Below are 14,758 nucleotides of genomic sequence, written 5' to 3'. Positions count from 1 at the left end.
CGAATTTATATAGAGTGAGCGAGTAAACTTGATCAAAAAAGTTATTGAGTGAGTGAGGCTTTGTGGCCAATTTAAAGTTCATTTTAAAAACTATCGATCAAAATGTGAGGCAGTCCCTAAACAGGTACTAATTTGGTTGTGAATATTCCTTTTCCATGTTGGAAGCAAGCTCAGTTTACTAACTTTATTTTCTGGGAATATATAGGGAAGAATTTTATTCTTAGGCATTAAAAAAAATGTTTGGATAGTATTTATATATTCTCACGAACGATATATAATAGAGAGGCTAACAAGTAGTTAGTTACACATGAACTTTTTTTTTTTTTTTTGAATGGGAATGCTTGTATCACACCCTTTTGAATGGGAATGTTAATCTTTCCCAATAATCTTTTATACTCAGGAATAAACTTTAATCAATTTGTAGCGAACATTAAAATGCATATAATCATTTTATTTCAATATATAAAGATAACTTGAAACAAACACGTGCAAAGAATAATAATTTGAATTATTACTCACTTTTTTTTTTTTAATGGATAATTATTACTCACTTACTTGTAGACCAAAATAATTATTTTATTATAGGTATTAGTTGTCTTTGCTACCATATTTCTCTCCTACCGTAAACGAAATATTGGTCTCCAACAATACTATTGATTAATCAAGATTGGAAATCAAAATGCACTGTTAACTCTTCTTCTTCTTAAAAATAAATGTACTGATAACTACTTCAATTTATTATATGGTACAAGACTCAAGTACAATCTGGATTTGTTTACTTTAACATCGCTGTATTTTTCAGTTACAAATATACATAAAATACTATTACTATTACTATTACATGGTTTGAGGGGAAAAGTTAATTATCAAATAACATTCTCCTCATGTCCCTATTGTTTTCCTGTGTTTTAAGATTTAAATCTATAAATTTTAGTTAAGGATTTGTAAACTCCTTCCCATGCCAAGAAGGAGTATGCCCCAACCGCCAAAATTAAGGTAAACAAAATGGTGAGTAATTTTGAGTCAAAATCCTCCTTTTTTTTACTCTCTATTTTTTTTTTCATTATCAAAGTTTCGAAAATATAAATAAAATAATGTCATATTTGGTGGTCCAATTATTTAATATACATTTTAAAACTCTTCAAAGCTATAGTAATGAAGAGAAAATGAAGAAGAATGATGAAGCTATTGTCAAGTGTGAAAAGAAGGATATATGTCTTGAAGAAGAAGAAAAAGAAGTAATGATGAAAGATTAATATAGCATGCAATAACATGTAGTTACTTTACTTATGTCATAAATCATGTAAGAAATGAATAGTATTAGGATGAATAGTACTATGAGTGAATAGTAGAAGGATCCTTAGGCCTATAAATAAAGGATTCTATGAGAGTAGAGAGCAAACTATAAGAAAATATTTGTAGTATGAAGTTCCTCTAGAGGAAATAGAGAATATCCTAACTCAAATAATTATAGTGCCACTAGGTAGTTTATTAGTCATAAATGGTTGATCTATATGTCCTTAAAAAAAAAGGAAATTTCTCACCCCTTTATCACTTCAAATATACACATCTAAAAATATATATTATTTGTGTGATCTCAAAATACACTTTTGAATAAATTATATTGTCCCTAAGTTTACATTTAGAGTCATGTGTGGTTTTTTTTTTTTTTTTTTAAATGTGAAAGGTGAGTGTTATCGTTCTTAAAATAAAAAAAAAAAACACACAGAGGAAAATTTATCGTATAGATTCAAAACACCAACATTTCAAACCCTACTCTGCACATCCATCAAATGAAAGGGTAATATGAATCCTCTTCCATTTACTAATTCTGAAAAATGATCATAGTTGCCTAAAGAGCATAGTTTTTAGCCTTTTTTTTTTATAGGCCTCAAAGAAAAACTTCTACATAAAGATCAATTTGATTATTTTCATTTCATCATCACCTTTTGATAAATATGTTTTTTTTTTTGTTGAAAGGGTGTATTTTAAGATGAAGTTGATAAAACTCGACTATTTTGATAATAAGTCAAGGTATCCTATCAAAAAGGCATATACGCGCGTAACCACGAAGATTAATCTATCAAATCAACTAGGATTCATTCAACGAGTTAACATTTGCTAGCATACAGACTAGAGATTGAAACTTTGACCAAATGCTTAAAGAGAATCAAATATCTGATATATCTTCGTTGATTTGTATTGAACAAAACTAATAATTTGATAAAAGCAATCGTTTTCCACAATGAAGGTGATCTAGTTGGCCACAATAAGTCTATGTATGATAGATTTGGGGTGGAGTTTAGCATGGGAAAGGGAAATTCCTTCCTATGAGAAAGTTAAATCACAGCCATTAATTTAATAGTTTTTTATTTGAACGGCTAGGATCCGTGACCTGGTAATGGTTGTAACTTTTTGTTTGGTATTGTGAAGGACCCCACCAATTGATTAAATAACAACAATTTTGTTTCATTTATTGGTTTTTATTTGTAATAAATCATGGGATTAATTTGAATAAAAAAACAATTATAGGAGAGAGAAATTTAGTTCATCTTTAATATTCTGGGATTTTTGTGTCGTGAATGGTGTTTAGCCATTGAAGAATTTTAGTTACATAGATTTAGTGAGGTAATGGAGAAATTTAATATAACTTAAATATAAATTTGGTATCTTAATGTAAAAAATTATCCAAATAAATCATAGGAGTATAATTGGGGTTTTGTTAGGTGATATCCATCTTCATCATTGTCAAAAAGAACTAATCTTCACCATTTTTTCTGTCACCAAAAAACAGAAAGTTAAAAGACACCGAAGCGGATTCGTTCGGTGTCTCTGGCTCATCGCCGCCGGTAAACAAGATGTTGTCGTCGTGAACAGACACCGAAGTGGTCAGCTCCTCCGCAATATGCACATTATCGTCACAGACTCGGTGTGGCCGATGAAAATCTGATTAAGATCCATTAGATAATCATAGATGGCACAGTAGAAGAACAAGAACAAAACAAAATTGAGCATAAGAATTGGATAGGGCATCCGGTTATACTTTTCAGATTGAAAACAAAGATTGGTTTATGATTCCAGACCTGGAGAAAAAGGTGCAACAAAATACAGACAAATCTGCATGGAAGAAGAAAAAAACATTAAAAATCTATTTTCAATTTTTTTTTTCTCCCGGTTGCCAACTGCCACCTGTCCTGAAAAAAGAGAACTTTCCCATGGTGGGAAAAACTCCCCTTTCCCAGACTAAACGCCACCTAGATTTGGTATGCATAAACTTCATCCGATAAATAACAAAATTTTGTATGAAATTAAAACTCTAACCAATATTTTGGGATTCTGTCATAAAACAAACACCAATATTTTAGGAGGTATATGTCTCTAAAACTTATTGAGCATATTACAATGCCACCATAATATCATTATGAAGGTTTTTAAAATTTAGTATACTTTAGGATAACTTATTCACTTTAATTGGTTACAACTAGAAAAGAAAAGAAAAAAAAAGACTTTAAGCAATTGGTCTTTTGTTTTTATGTACACACAACAAGTTCATTGCATTGTTGTCCATCTCAAACACCTGCCACCCAAACCAATAAATATAATGCCTCAGACCTTCCTCTTGTATGCCAGAATCTGAAACAACAGAAAAAGAAAAAATAAATATATATTTTAGCATTTACTTAGACCTCTGATTGAAGACGTGTCTACTGTCCATAACACATGTGATCTAGTTGGCCACAATATGCTACCTATTTCTTAAAACTACTTCGTCTATGTATGATAGATTTGGGGTGAGGTTTAGCATGGGAAAGGGAAATTCTTTCCTATGGAAAAGTTAAATCACAGCCATTAATTTAATAGTTTTTTATTTGAACGGCTAGGATCTGTGACCTGGTAATGGTTGTAACTTTTTGTTTGGTATTGTGAAGGACCCCACCAATTGATTAAATAACAATTTTGTTTCATTTATTGGTTTTGTAATAAATCATGGGATTAATTTGAATAAAAAAACAATTATAGGAGAGAGAAATTTAGTTCATCTTCTTTAATATTCTGGGATTTTTGTGTCGTGAATGGTGTTTAGCCATTGAAGGATTTTAGTTACATAGATTTAGTGAGGTAATGGAGAAATTTAATATAACTTAAATATAAATTTGGTATCTTAATGTAAAAAATTATCCAAATAAATTATAGGAGTATAATTGGGGTTTTGTTAGGTGATATCCATCTTCATCATTGTCAAAAAGAACTAATCTTCACCATTTTTTCTGTCAACAATAAACAGAAAGTTAAAAGACACCGAAGTGGATTTGTTTGGTGTCTCTGGATTCGTTCGGTGTCTCTGGCTCATCGCCGCCGGTAAACGTGATGTTGTCATCGTGAACAGACACCGAAGTGGTCAGCTCCTCCGCAATATGCACGTTATCGTCATAGACTTGGTGTGGCCGATGAAAATCTGATTAAGATCCATTAGATAATCATACATGGCACAATAGAAGAACAAGAACAAAACAAAATTGAGCCTAAGAATTGGATAGGGCATCCGGTTATACTTTTCAGATTGAAAACAAAGATTGGTTTATGATTCCAGATCTGGAGAAAAGGTGGAACAAAATACAGACAAATCTGCGTGGAAGAAGAAAAAAAACATTAAAAATCTATTTTCAAATTTTTTTTTTCTCCCGGTTGCCAACTGCCACCTGTCCTGAAAAAAGAGAACTTTCCCAGGCTAAACGCCACCTAGATTTGGTATGCATAAACTTCATCCGATAATTAACAAAATTTTGTATGAAATTGAAACTCTAACCAATATTTTGGGATTCTGTCATAAAACAAACACCAATATTTTGGGATTCTGTCATAAAACAAACACCAATATTTTAGGAGGTATATGTCTCTAAAACTTATTGAGCATATTACAATGCTACCATAATATCATTATGAAGGTTTTTAAAATTTAGTATACTTTAGGATAACTTATTCACTTTAATTGGTTACAACTAGAAAAAAAAAAGAAAAAAAAAGACTTTAAGCAATTGGTCTTTTGTTTTAATGTACACACAACAAGTTCATTGCATTGTTGTCCATCTCAAACACCTGCCACCCAAACCAATAAATATAATGCCTCAGACCTTCCTCTTGTATGCCAGAATCTGAAACAACAGAAAAAGAAAAAATAAATATATATTTTAGCATTTACTTAGACCTCTGATTGAAGACGTGTCTACTGTCCATAACACATGTGATCTAGTTGGCCACAATATGCTACCTATTTCTTAAAACTACTTCGTCTATGTATGATAGATTTGGGGTGAGGTTTAGCATGGGAAAGGGAAATTCTTTCCTATGGAAAAGTTAAATCACAGCCATTAATTTAATAGTTTTTTATTTGAACGGCTAGGATCTGTGACCTGGTAATGGTTGTAACTTTTTGTTTGGTATTGTGAAGGACCCCACCAATTGATTAAATAACAATTTTGTTTCATTTATTGGTTTTGTAATAAATCATGGGATTAATTTGAATAAAAAAACAATTATAGGAGAGAGAAATTTAGTTCATCTTCTTTAATATTCTGGGATTTTTGTGTCGTGAATGGTGTTTAGCCATTGAAGGATTTTAGTTACATAGATTTAGTGAGGTAATGGAGAAATTTAATATAACTTAAATATAAATTTGGTATCTTAATGTAAAAAATTATCCAAATAAATTATAGGAGTATAATTGGGGTTTTGTTAGGTGATATCCATCTTCATCATTGTCAAAAAGAACTAATCTTCACCATTTTTTCTGTCAACAATAAACAGAAAGTTAAAAGACACCGAAGTGGATTTGTTTGGTGTCTCTGGATTCGTTCGGTGTCTCTGGCTCATCGCCGCCGGTAAACGTGATGTTGTCATCGTGAACAGACACCGAAGTGGTCAGCTCCTCCGCAATATGCACGTTATCGTCATAGACTTGGTGTGGCCGATGAAAATCTGATTAAGATCCATTAGATAATCATACATGGCACAATAGAAGAACAAGAACAAAACAAAATTGAGCCTAAGAATTGGATAGGGCATCCGGTTATACTTTTCAGATTGAAAACAAAGATTGGTTTATGATTCCAGATCTGGAGAAAAGGTGGAACAAAATACAGACAAATCTGCGTGGAAGAAGAAAAAAAACATTAAAAATCTATTTTCAAATTTTTTTTTTCTCCCGGTTGCCAACTGCCACCTGTCCTGAAAAAAGAGAACTTTCCCAGGCTAAACGCCACCTAGATTTGGTATGCATAAACTTCATCCGATAATTAACAAAATTTTGTATGAAATTGAAACTCTAACCAATATTTTGGGATTCTGTCATAAAACAAACACCAATATTTTGGGATTCTGTCATAAAACAAACACCAATATTTTAGGAGGTATATGTCTCTAAAACTTATTGAGCATATTACAATGCTACCATAATATCATTATGAAGGTTTTTAAAATTTAGTATACTTTAGGATAACTTATTCACTTTAATTGGTTACAACTAGAAAAAAAAAAAGAAAAAAAAAAACTTTAAGCAATTGGTCTTTTGTTTTAATGTACACACAACAAGTTCATTGCATTGTTGTCCATCTCAAACACCTGCCACCCAAACCAATAAATATAATGCCTCAGACCTTCCTCTTGTATGCCAGAATCTGAAACAACAGAAAAAGAAAAAATAAATATATATTTTAGCATTTACTTAGACCTCTGATTGAAGACGTGTCTACTGTCCATAACACATGTGATTACATTTAATTAATTAATTTTCTCAAATTTATTATCATGGTTGACGTGTCAATGTTGTGTCCATGTTTGTGCTTCATGGAAGGAAACAAAACATCTTAATACTCACCAAATGGCCCCTTTTAAATATGCTTTTGGATCTAATCTCTGCCACAGTTTCATGAGCTTGCAAAATTTCCAGTTCATCTTTTTGTGGATCTATAACCAACGATGATAGCTCATCAAAATCCAGGACTGAATCCTCATCAGCTGACTTGTCACAATTTGCACTGCTGCATCCTTTAACTGCCAGTATCTCAACTTCTTCAACTGTCAAAGGAGTCTGACTAGCAATATACTATGAAGAAAATACAAAAATATTAGACAATCATCATAAGAAAATTATCATTGGTTCGCTGAAAAAAGCATATTATACAATTGTTTTCAATGGGGAAGAATTACACAGCTAATATATTAACAAAGCATTCTGTGGAGGCATAAATTCAAGTTGATCAAAACCTGTCACTGCCAGACCACGGAGGTTTATGGTTGGTGTGCAGTGTGTGTTGTAAACCTCTGGATATCAAGTTCAATTCATACTAATTAAAAAAAAAAAAAAAAAACTATCACTGCCAGAAATAAGTGATGAAAGAAAAAGAGGATCTCACTTCATAAAGGTTCTTGACAGACACATTTGGTCGACAACACAGATGAAGCTTCTCCAACCTTTGTGTAGTTTCTTTGTCCAGAGAAACAAACATGAGATGAACATCAAACTGTAAATAAAAGACAGTATCTATTTGTTAAATTGAACTGAAATAAGAATACAAGTATAATAAAGAAGCAATACGTAGTATCATTTTTCATTGGTCCATTACAAGAGAGAGAGAGAAAAAAAAAAAAAAAGAACTTATACCTCATCAGTGTTCTCATTCAAGTTTTTGAGATAATCAACCAACCTAGACATTCGACCACTACGGGAACTCTTGCCGTTGCTACCACCACCACTGCCATATCTTGTGTTACTCCGAAAACCACCCCTTCCCCAAGTAAGCTTTCTAGCTTTTGTCACCAGCCTAGAAGTTCCTCGATTTTCTCTATTTATATCCAGATCACTTTCTATGCTTCCACCATCAGGACTTGCCATTGACGATGAGGGCTGAGAGGAGCGAACTCTGGTCCATCTCTTTCGTTTTCTCTGTCGGAGTTCTGTACCCCCCTCATCACCGGAAGATGAGTCTCTTTCATTATTTCCATTTTCCTCATTTTCTTCAGATCCTTGAATATCACTAGCTTGGTTTTGTCTCCTAGACTGAAGGTTTCTTTGATTACGCTGTGATCTTGTCACAAATGAACTTGAACTTGGTGTATCTTTACGTTTCTTGCTTAGTGCTTCAGATTGCCGTTTAAAAACTTTTGCTATTGAAGCTTGAATCTGCCAGAAAAGAAAGAAAAGAAAAACACTAAGATAACATTGATAATGACTGATAAGATTCAAGATTAATAAGGAACATGTGTTAAACAATATTCGTTTTATAAGATATGTATTTAGTTGGTATGCTACGGTAGCCATGTCGATAGTCAACAACTTAACATCAATTAGTAAAACATGTGGTATCATCAGTGTAGTTTGCATGCACATTACAATAATTAAGCTGAAAGCATGCATAAATATGTTCACTCAATAAACATTGACCTGCTTATTTCGGTTCTTCTCCTCTTCACGAAATTCAAGCTCCTGCAATGGGACAGAGTGGTATCACTAGCTAAATTTTAAAAAAAGGTGCATGTACACAGGATACATTAGGAAAAATTGTGAGCAGGTTAAATTATACCTCTTCCTCATACTTCTCAATATTTGGATATAGAGTAGCAATAAGGGCATCATAATTTGGATCATCTCTCAAGGAGCGACGGCTAGCACAGTGTGTGCGGCAAGCAGGGCATTCATTGTTCCTGAGATGATAAATATATATATCATAAATAATAAATCCGGTCAAATACAAACAGTATATTGTGATTTCAGATAAGCAAAGTAGAGACAAGGACTTCAACTGAAACTATCAGTAGCATATTAAATAAATAAGGTGGAATGATTCATGTGACTTACCCCAGTCGCATTGATTTGTCAATGCATTCCCTGCAAAAGCGGTGCAAGCATTCCATAACAGTTCTTGTCTTCTTAATAATACCTGTTCAAACACATAAAATGCTTGGTCAGTCTTCCAGAAATCAGCATTCAGGAAATGTTTGCCATAATTCAAGCATAAGCTGCAGGTTTGAAAAAAAATATATAATAAAATTTGAAATTGCATGGAAGAATCACAATTAAGACAAGTGCTAAAATCAACAGGCAATCACACTGTGGTTGACATTTAAAAACCATGTCTAGTGCTAATAAAATATATGGAACTTTCCACATCACTCAAATAGCATGCCCCGTTTATAGAAACGAGTTCACAATTTTTTACCTTTTAAATCAGTATTCACAATCATTTAGTATCGTATGTATTCCAAGTAACAAATGATCTAAGATTAAACTAGTAAATTGATTATTCAAACTGAGACTTATTCATGTCAAAATACAGATACATTTCATCATTGCATCTAACTCATCAAAGTCATTCATGAGACTCTAATGAGTGAACTTATTTTACTGTTATGAATTATGATATACAGACCATACAGTGATATTAACAGCCTGACCAATGAAGTATACTACGAAAATTAGCATCCTTGTTATAATTATAATTGACAATTTGATGCTCATAAGATAAGCATGAATACATGGAACTGTACTATTCCTTCAATATGATCGAATTCCCAATAATGAAGTAGGTTATAGTATTACATACAATAGAAAATATGGAACTAAGAGGACCTAGTGATAGCCTTTGTAATAGTCGCCAACTAAATATCAGTAACATTTTGACTGTAGCAAAATCAAAATCACATACAAGTTACTGCTCAACTATACCATCCAGAAAGGTTGAACAAAAACATACCAAGGCAAATTGGACATTGGACATCTTTACGAATATCCGAAAGTTCAACGTACACATATCTGCAAGAAACAAGAAAATAAGCATATATTTACATAAACTCGATAGAAAGAACAATTTAATATGGGATGAACATGCTTCCAGACATGCCAATTTTTCATTACAACTTGTACCGTTAACATGTTTATAATCATTTACTCCTTTCAAGAATAGTATTTATAAGAAGAGAAAAGAATGTTTAAATTAGATCTTCAATTCTTCATTCAAAACTTAAGCTTAATTAAATCAGAACAATGCCATACAAATAAAATGTAAAAGTTAAGCTTGATTAAATCTGAACAATGCCATTTAAAACTTCTTTTTTACCAAAGGAATGTGCACATGTCATTCATCCAAAACTTCAAGCAAACTCACTAATCAACATGTTAAAGACAATGTCAATAAAGAACCTAGATGAACTCATCCTAAAATGCTCTATTAAATTAAGAATATGTCACTGAAAAACATTATGATGCAGCATGAAACCATCATGGATTTCAATATTTTAGAAGACAAAACACCGTGTAGCCAAAGGCAGCTAAAGGCCTGTCTAAGGTACTAAAGAGTAAGACCTGACACAGATGCCTTAGGCATGCCTTTTAGGTTCAGGCACACGCATATCTGGCTTTATTGACAACTATGATGAAAAACAAAAGAGGGCAGTGATTTAACTTCCAGATGATATTGTGAAAGGGGGGTAGAATAGTCCGGATGTTAAAAAAATCAGTTGCCAGTCTTTGGGACTATTAGTAGCAAGCAACTTAGAATTAATTTGTATTATAAAGTAATGCACAATACTGAACATTTTGGTGTTTTCTTTATTTTCTGAAGTTAACACCTTCAGTGAAAGGCGCGCTTTTTGGCACCTATAGCTACCAGTGCTATCAAATTGCAGCCATGGTGGATTGCAATGCCAGTTCTTTTGCAAACCACTATGGCAAATTTGTGAAGGATGGTGTTTTATGGTAGCTTAAAATAGTGAACATTTTGCCTTCCACAACCAATATCACTGGTAACCACAAGGAACGGTTACCAACCATGCACAAACATTGAAAGAATGCAGAGAAAACTCAAACAATTTAACTGCATGTTTGGATTGGTGGTGGCAGAATCACGATGAGACACTGCGATTTAGGCGAAAACTGCATATTAAAGCTTCAACAAAATCATGGTGCCATGGTGATTTTGTCAAACTCACCGTCAATCTAAACATGCACTAAGGAACAACACTCATTATGAAATACAGTTTCAGGAAACAACATAACTACTTGCTAAACTATTACGAGTTTATTTGAATCATGATCCAAATGCTATATGACAATCCTTACAAAAAATACGTTTTGAACTTTTGCCATTCAGTTGACCAGTTGACATGGCTACTCTAAAGACATTTACATACACACAACTTGAACTCTACAAAACCTAAGTTTGATTTGAAGATTAGTAAAGTTCAACAGTTGCAACTTTAACATGACACACACACTGGAGAAAAGAATTCATCTACCCTCGTGAAAGAGATCATAGATGTTGATTGATGCTTAATTAAAAGCCATGACAAATAATGTACCAAGTAATGGAAATATACGCCAAAGTGGTTACTTTCTTCAATCATGAAACGAAAGAATCGTTTTCGATTATAAACATGGACCAAAATCTAAACATGCAAACCAACAATGACAAATCAAACAGGAAGAGATTCAGCAAATACAGACATTACAACTCAAATGACATGAACATATATCATCAAATCAACAACACAAACAGCAAAATTCACACCAAACAGCAACCTCAAAATAGAGACACACACACCCACAAGATCAAAACATGAATCTAGTAAAACAAAGCACAAAGCAGAAGTTAAAAAACAATGCGTATGAAAGAGTGAGAGTAAGAGAGATTACTCAGGTTTTTCTTCAGAGTCAGAGGATTCATCAGAATCTGAAAAAACAAAAAGAACCAAACTTTAGAACATGAACAAACACAACAACTAAAACTAAGCATAACCCAGTTGAGAAAAACCAATTGGGTCGCTGAAAAACCATGTGATAAAAAAGCTAAACGCAAAAAAGTGCTTAAACAAAAAGCTGAAACGTTACCTTGTGATTTTTCCTTTTCATCGTCATGGTGCTGCCCTTCTTCATCGTCATCTTCATCATCATCTTCTTCAGCTTCTTCTTCATCATCTTCCTCTTCTTCTCCTTGCTCCTCTTCTTCCTCATCTTGCTCTTGTTGATCATCATCGTCGTCTTCTTCATCTTCCTCTTGTTCGAGTTGGTCGATGAAGTGTGGTTCGCGGTGATGCTTGACATGGCGAGATTGTTGAAGAAGCTGCGAAGTTTCTTCTTCATCTTCCATTGACTCGGGTAAGGAACGCTTCTGGGCTGGCATTGTTGCTCAGAGAGAGAGAGATTGTTGGCTCTGTCGCAAGTTGAAGAAGAAGAATGAATGAATAATGAGATTGAGATTGAGGTATATGGGTATATAAGTCTATTTATTATGTTGGTTCGGGTGGAATTGAACTCGGATCTCGGGCTCGAACCTGATGGAGAAACTTTGGTTAGAAGGTGGGACTCTATTAAAGGTCGTCGTATTGATTTCGTGATATATCCATCATGAAGTTAACGTGTCTGATCTTAGTGCATAATTATTGTTATATTAGGTGGGTTCGAGCATAATTGAACTTGGATCTCGGGTTGGATCTTGATGAGAAAATCTTAGTTACGGGATGAAACAATACTAAATGTCATCATTTTGGTTTCACGATTATAACGTGTTTGGATTGAGATGTAATTAGGGAATATCACGTCCCAATGCACTTCTAACATGGGAATGTAAAAGCTACAAAAGGTAGTTTCTTGTCTGCCGCACGTTTAGAGTAAGAAAAACGCACTACTAAAAGGAAAATGTTACATAGACACCTTTTAATTGCATACATCCTTGTACATCTCATGTATTAGGAAGAGAGAAGAGAAGAAGAAAGAGAAAGTGTACTTGTGCGGGGTCCATATGACCACATGTCAGATTTTTGTGTGGGTGTCAAGGGATGTATTGTCACATAAGGGTGTTTATGTATCATAACTCCTGAGCGGAATTTTTTGAAAGAAAAACATTAATAATTAATGTGTTCTATTAAGTTGGTTTGGGCGGAATTCATCTTGAATCTCAATTTTCATCTCCATGAATTTTTTTAGTTATGAGTTGGGAGTTGCGACTTGACTAAAGAAGTTGTTTTATAATATGGTAACCAAAATAAGTAAGAATGATTTTGATGATTTGTTTGTTTTATAATATGGTAACCAAAATAAGTAAGAATGATTTTGATGATTTGTTTATTATTATTATTATTATTATTAGGTTAAAATTTGATTTTAGTCCCAGCAAATATGGCTCGTTTTGGTTTTAATCCCTGTAAAAAAAAATTATTTTTGGTCCCTGCAAAACTTTGCAGGGACTTTTTAAAAACAAAATTTTTTGCAGGAACCAAAAACTACAAAATTGGTTCAGTTATAATGTGTCACGTATGCAAATCATCACAAAAGTGGGGTCAGGGACTATTTTAAAAAACAAAAAATTTTGCAGGGACCAAAAACAATTTTTTTTTACAGGGACTAAAACCAAAACGAGGCATATTTGCAGGGACTAAAACTATATTTTAGCCTTATTATTATTATTATTATTATTATTATTATTATTATTATTATTATTATTATTATTATTATTATTCCGGAATCCTTATGTTATAGGCACTATTCAGATTGGGAGAAGATATAATATGTGGTATGTTCGTTATATTGGGATAATTTATATATAATGTGATTGTCAATTAGGGTTTTCATTACTCTGAAATAGGTCATCCTGACATACACTTATATTGATCTCATATAAATTAATTAAGGCTTAATTGCACTTTTGGACTCCTATCTTTTCAAAAGTTGCAGTTATTGACCCCTAACTAATTTAAATACAAAACAGTCTCCTATGTTTTGATTCTTTGGCAGTTTTGGACCCCCAGTCCATTGTTGACTCGGTCAACGCTGACGTGACACCTTAAGTGAGGTGCCACGTGTCAATTTTTTATTTTTTATTTTGCCTTGGGGTCCAAAACTGCCAAAGAATCAAAACATAGGGGGCTGTTTTGTATTTAAATTAGTTAGGGGTCAATAACCGCAACTTTTGAAAAGATAGGGGTCCAAAAGTGCAATTAAGCCATTAATTAAATATATAATCAATTATGAAATTAGAAAGTAAATAATTGTTACTTAATTCGACCACTAATCAATCAAAGACTCCAAATTGATAAATGACTAATATAATTATTATAAAGATATTTGACCACATAAGGAAATTGAGATATAATTATACAAACAAAAAAAAATTCAACAATCTCTCATTTGGTCTACATATCTTAATCATTACATCATAATTATGTACACATGCATCAAATATTATTTATTTTTAGATTTCCTTGACCAAGTGATTGGACTCGATTGGTTATTGAGCTCCACCAAAGGATAAATCGTTAAGGAAAACCCAATTTCGATTCTTAGGTCAAAAATTATTGGTCAAGTTATACTTACATCAAGGTCTAGCCTCGGATTATCAAGTCCCCTTCCCTCGGAAACTAAAGGGTTAACACAAAAAAAAAACGTCTTAAGATTTTCCCTTTTTAATCTGATCCACCTCATACATTAATAATGAGACCACCACGGTTGTCGTCAGTAACATATAACATAACTAAACCTCGATTATCACCATATCATTACACTTGATGACATAGATCAATATGAATGAGTGGCATGGAAATTCCATGCAATTTGATCTCTGAATCATTTCTATTTCCAACTGGTCTAATTGAAAACTTCAATGAGATCAAACTGGAGTGTGCAAATTCAATATTTGCACATATGATACAAAACCTAATATAACAATAATAACTTCTTAAACTTTATTTTTACAGGTAATCATAACATAAA

General features: G+C 32.8%; 1 protein-coding gene across 1 annotated transcript; it reads right to left on the bottom strand.

Annotated features, from left to right (window-relative positions):
* Positions 1-6,434: 6,434 nt before the first annotated feature.
* Positions 6,435-12,247, bottom strand: LOC25487685 (putative E3 ubiquitin-protein ligase RING1a). The gene is made up of 10 exons (XM_013609677.3): positions 11,882-12,247; positions 11,687-11,723; positions 9,750-9,808; positions 8,855-8,936; positions 8,580-8,700; positions 8,441-8,482; positions 7,661-8,179; positions 7,413-7,520; positions 6,875-7,102; positions 6,435-6,674 (listed from the first exon to the last, which is right to left on the bottom strand). The coding sequence occupies exons 1-10, from the start codon at positions 12,171-12,173 to the stop codon at positions 6,648-6,650; spliced, it is 1,515 nt and encodes a 504-aa protein (XP_013465131.1). The 5' UTR covers positions 12,174-12,247; the 3' UTR covers positions 6,435-6,647.
* Positions 12,248-14,758: the final 2,511 nt, after the last annotated feature.

The sequence above is a fragment of the Medicago truncatula genome, chromosome 2 (genome assembly GCF_003473485.1).
Source record: "Medicago truncatula cultivar Jemalong A17 chromosome 2, MtrunA17r5.0-ANR, whole genome shotgun sequence".
NCBI lineage: Eukaryota > Viridiplantae > Streptophyta > Magnoliopsida > Fabales > Fabaceae > Medicago > Medicago truncatula.
This window is presented reverse-complemented; position numbering and strand designations above follow the sequence as displayed.

What these genes read in the sequence shown, in the direction of transcription:
- LOC25487685 (XM_013609677.3), bottom strand. Translation starts at nt 12,173, where the DNA reads ATGCCAGCCCAGAAGCGTTCCTTACCCGAGTCAATGGAAGATGAAGAA. An exon ending in CCAATGTCCAATTTGCCTTG is followed by an intron (nt 8,937 to 9,749) that starts GTATGTTTTTGT and finishes GTGTTTGAACAG; the next exon opens with GTATTATTAAGAAGACAAGA. An exon ending in TTGAGAAGTATGAGGAAGAG is followed by an intron (nt 8,483 to 8,579) that starts GTATAATTTAAC and finishes GTCCCATTGCAG; the next exon opens with GAGCTTGAATTTCGTGAAGA.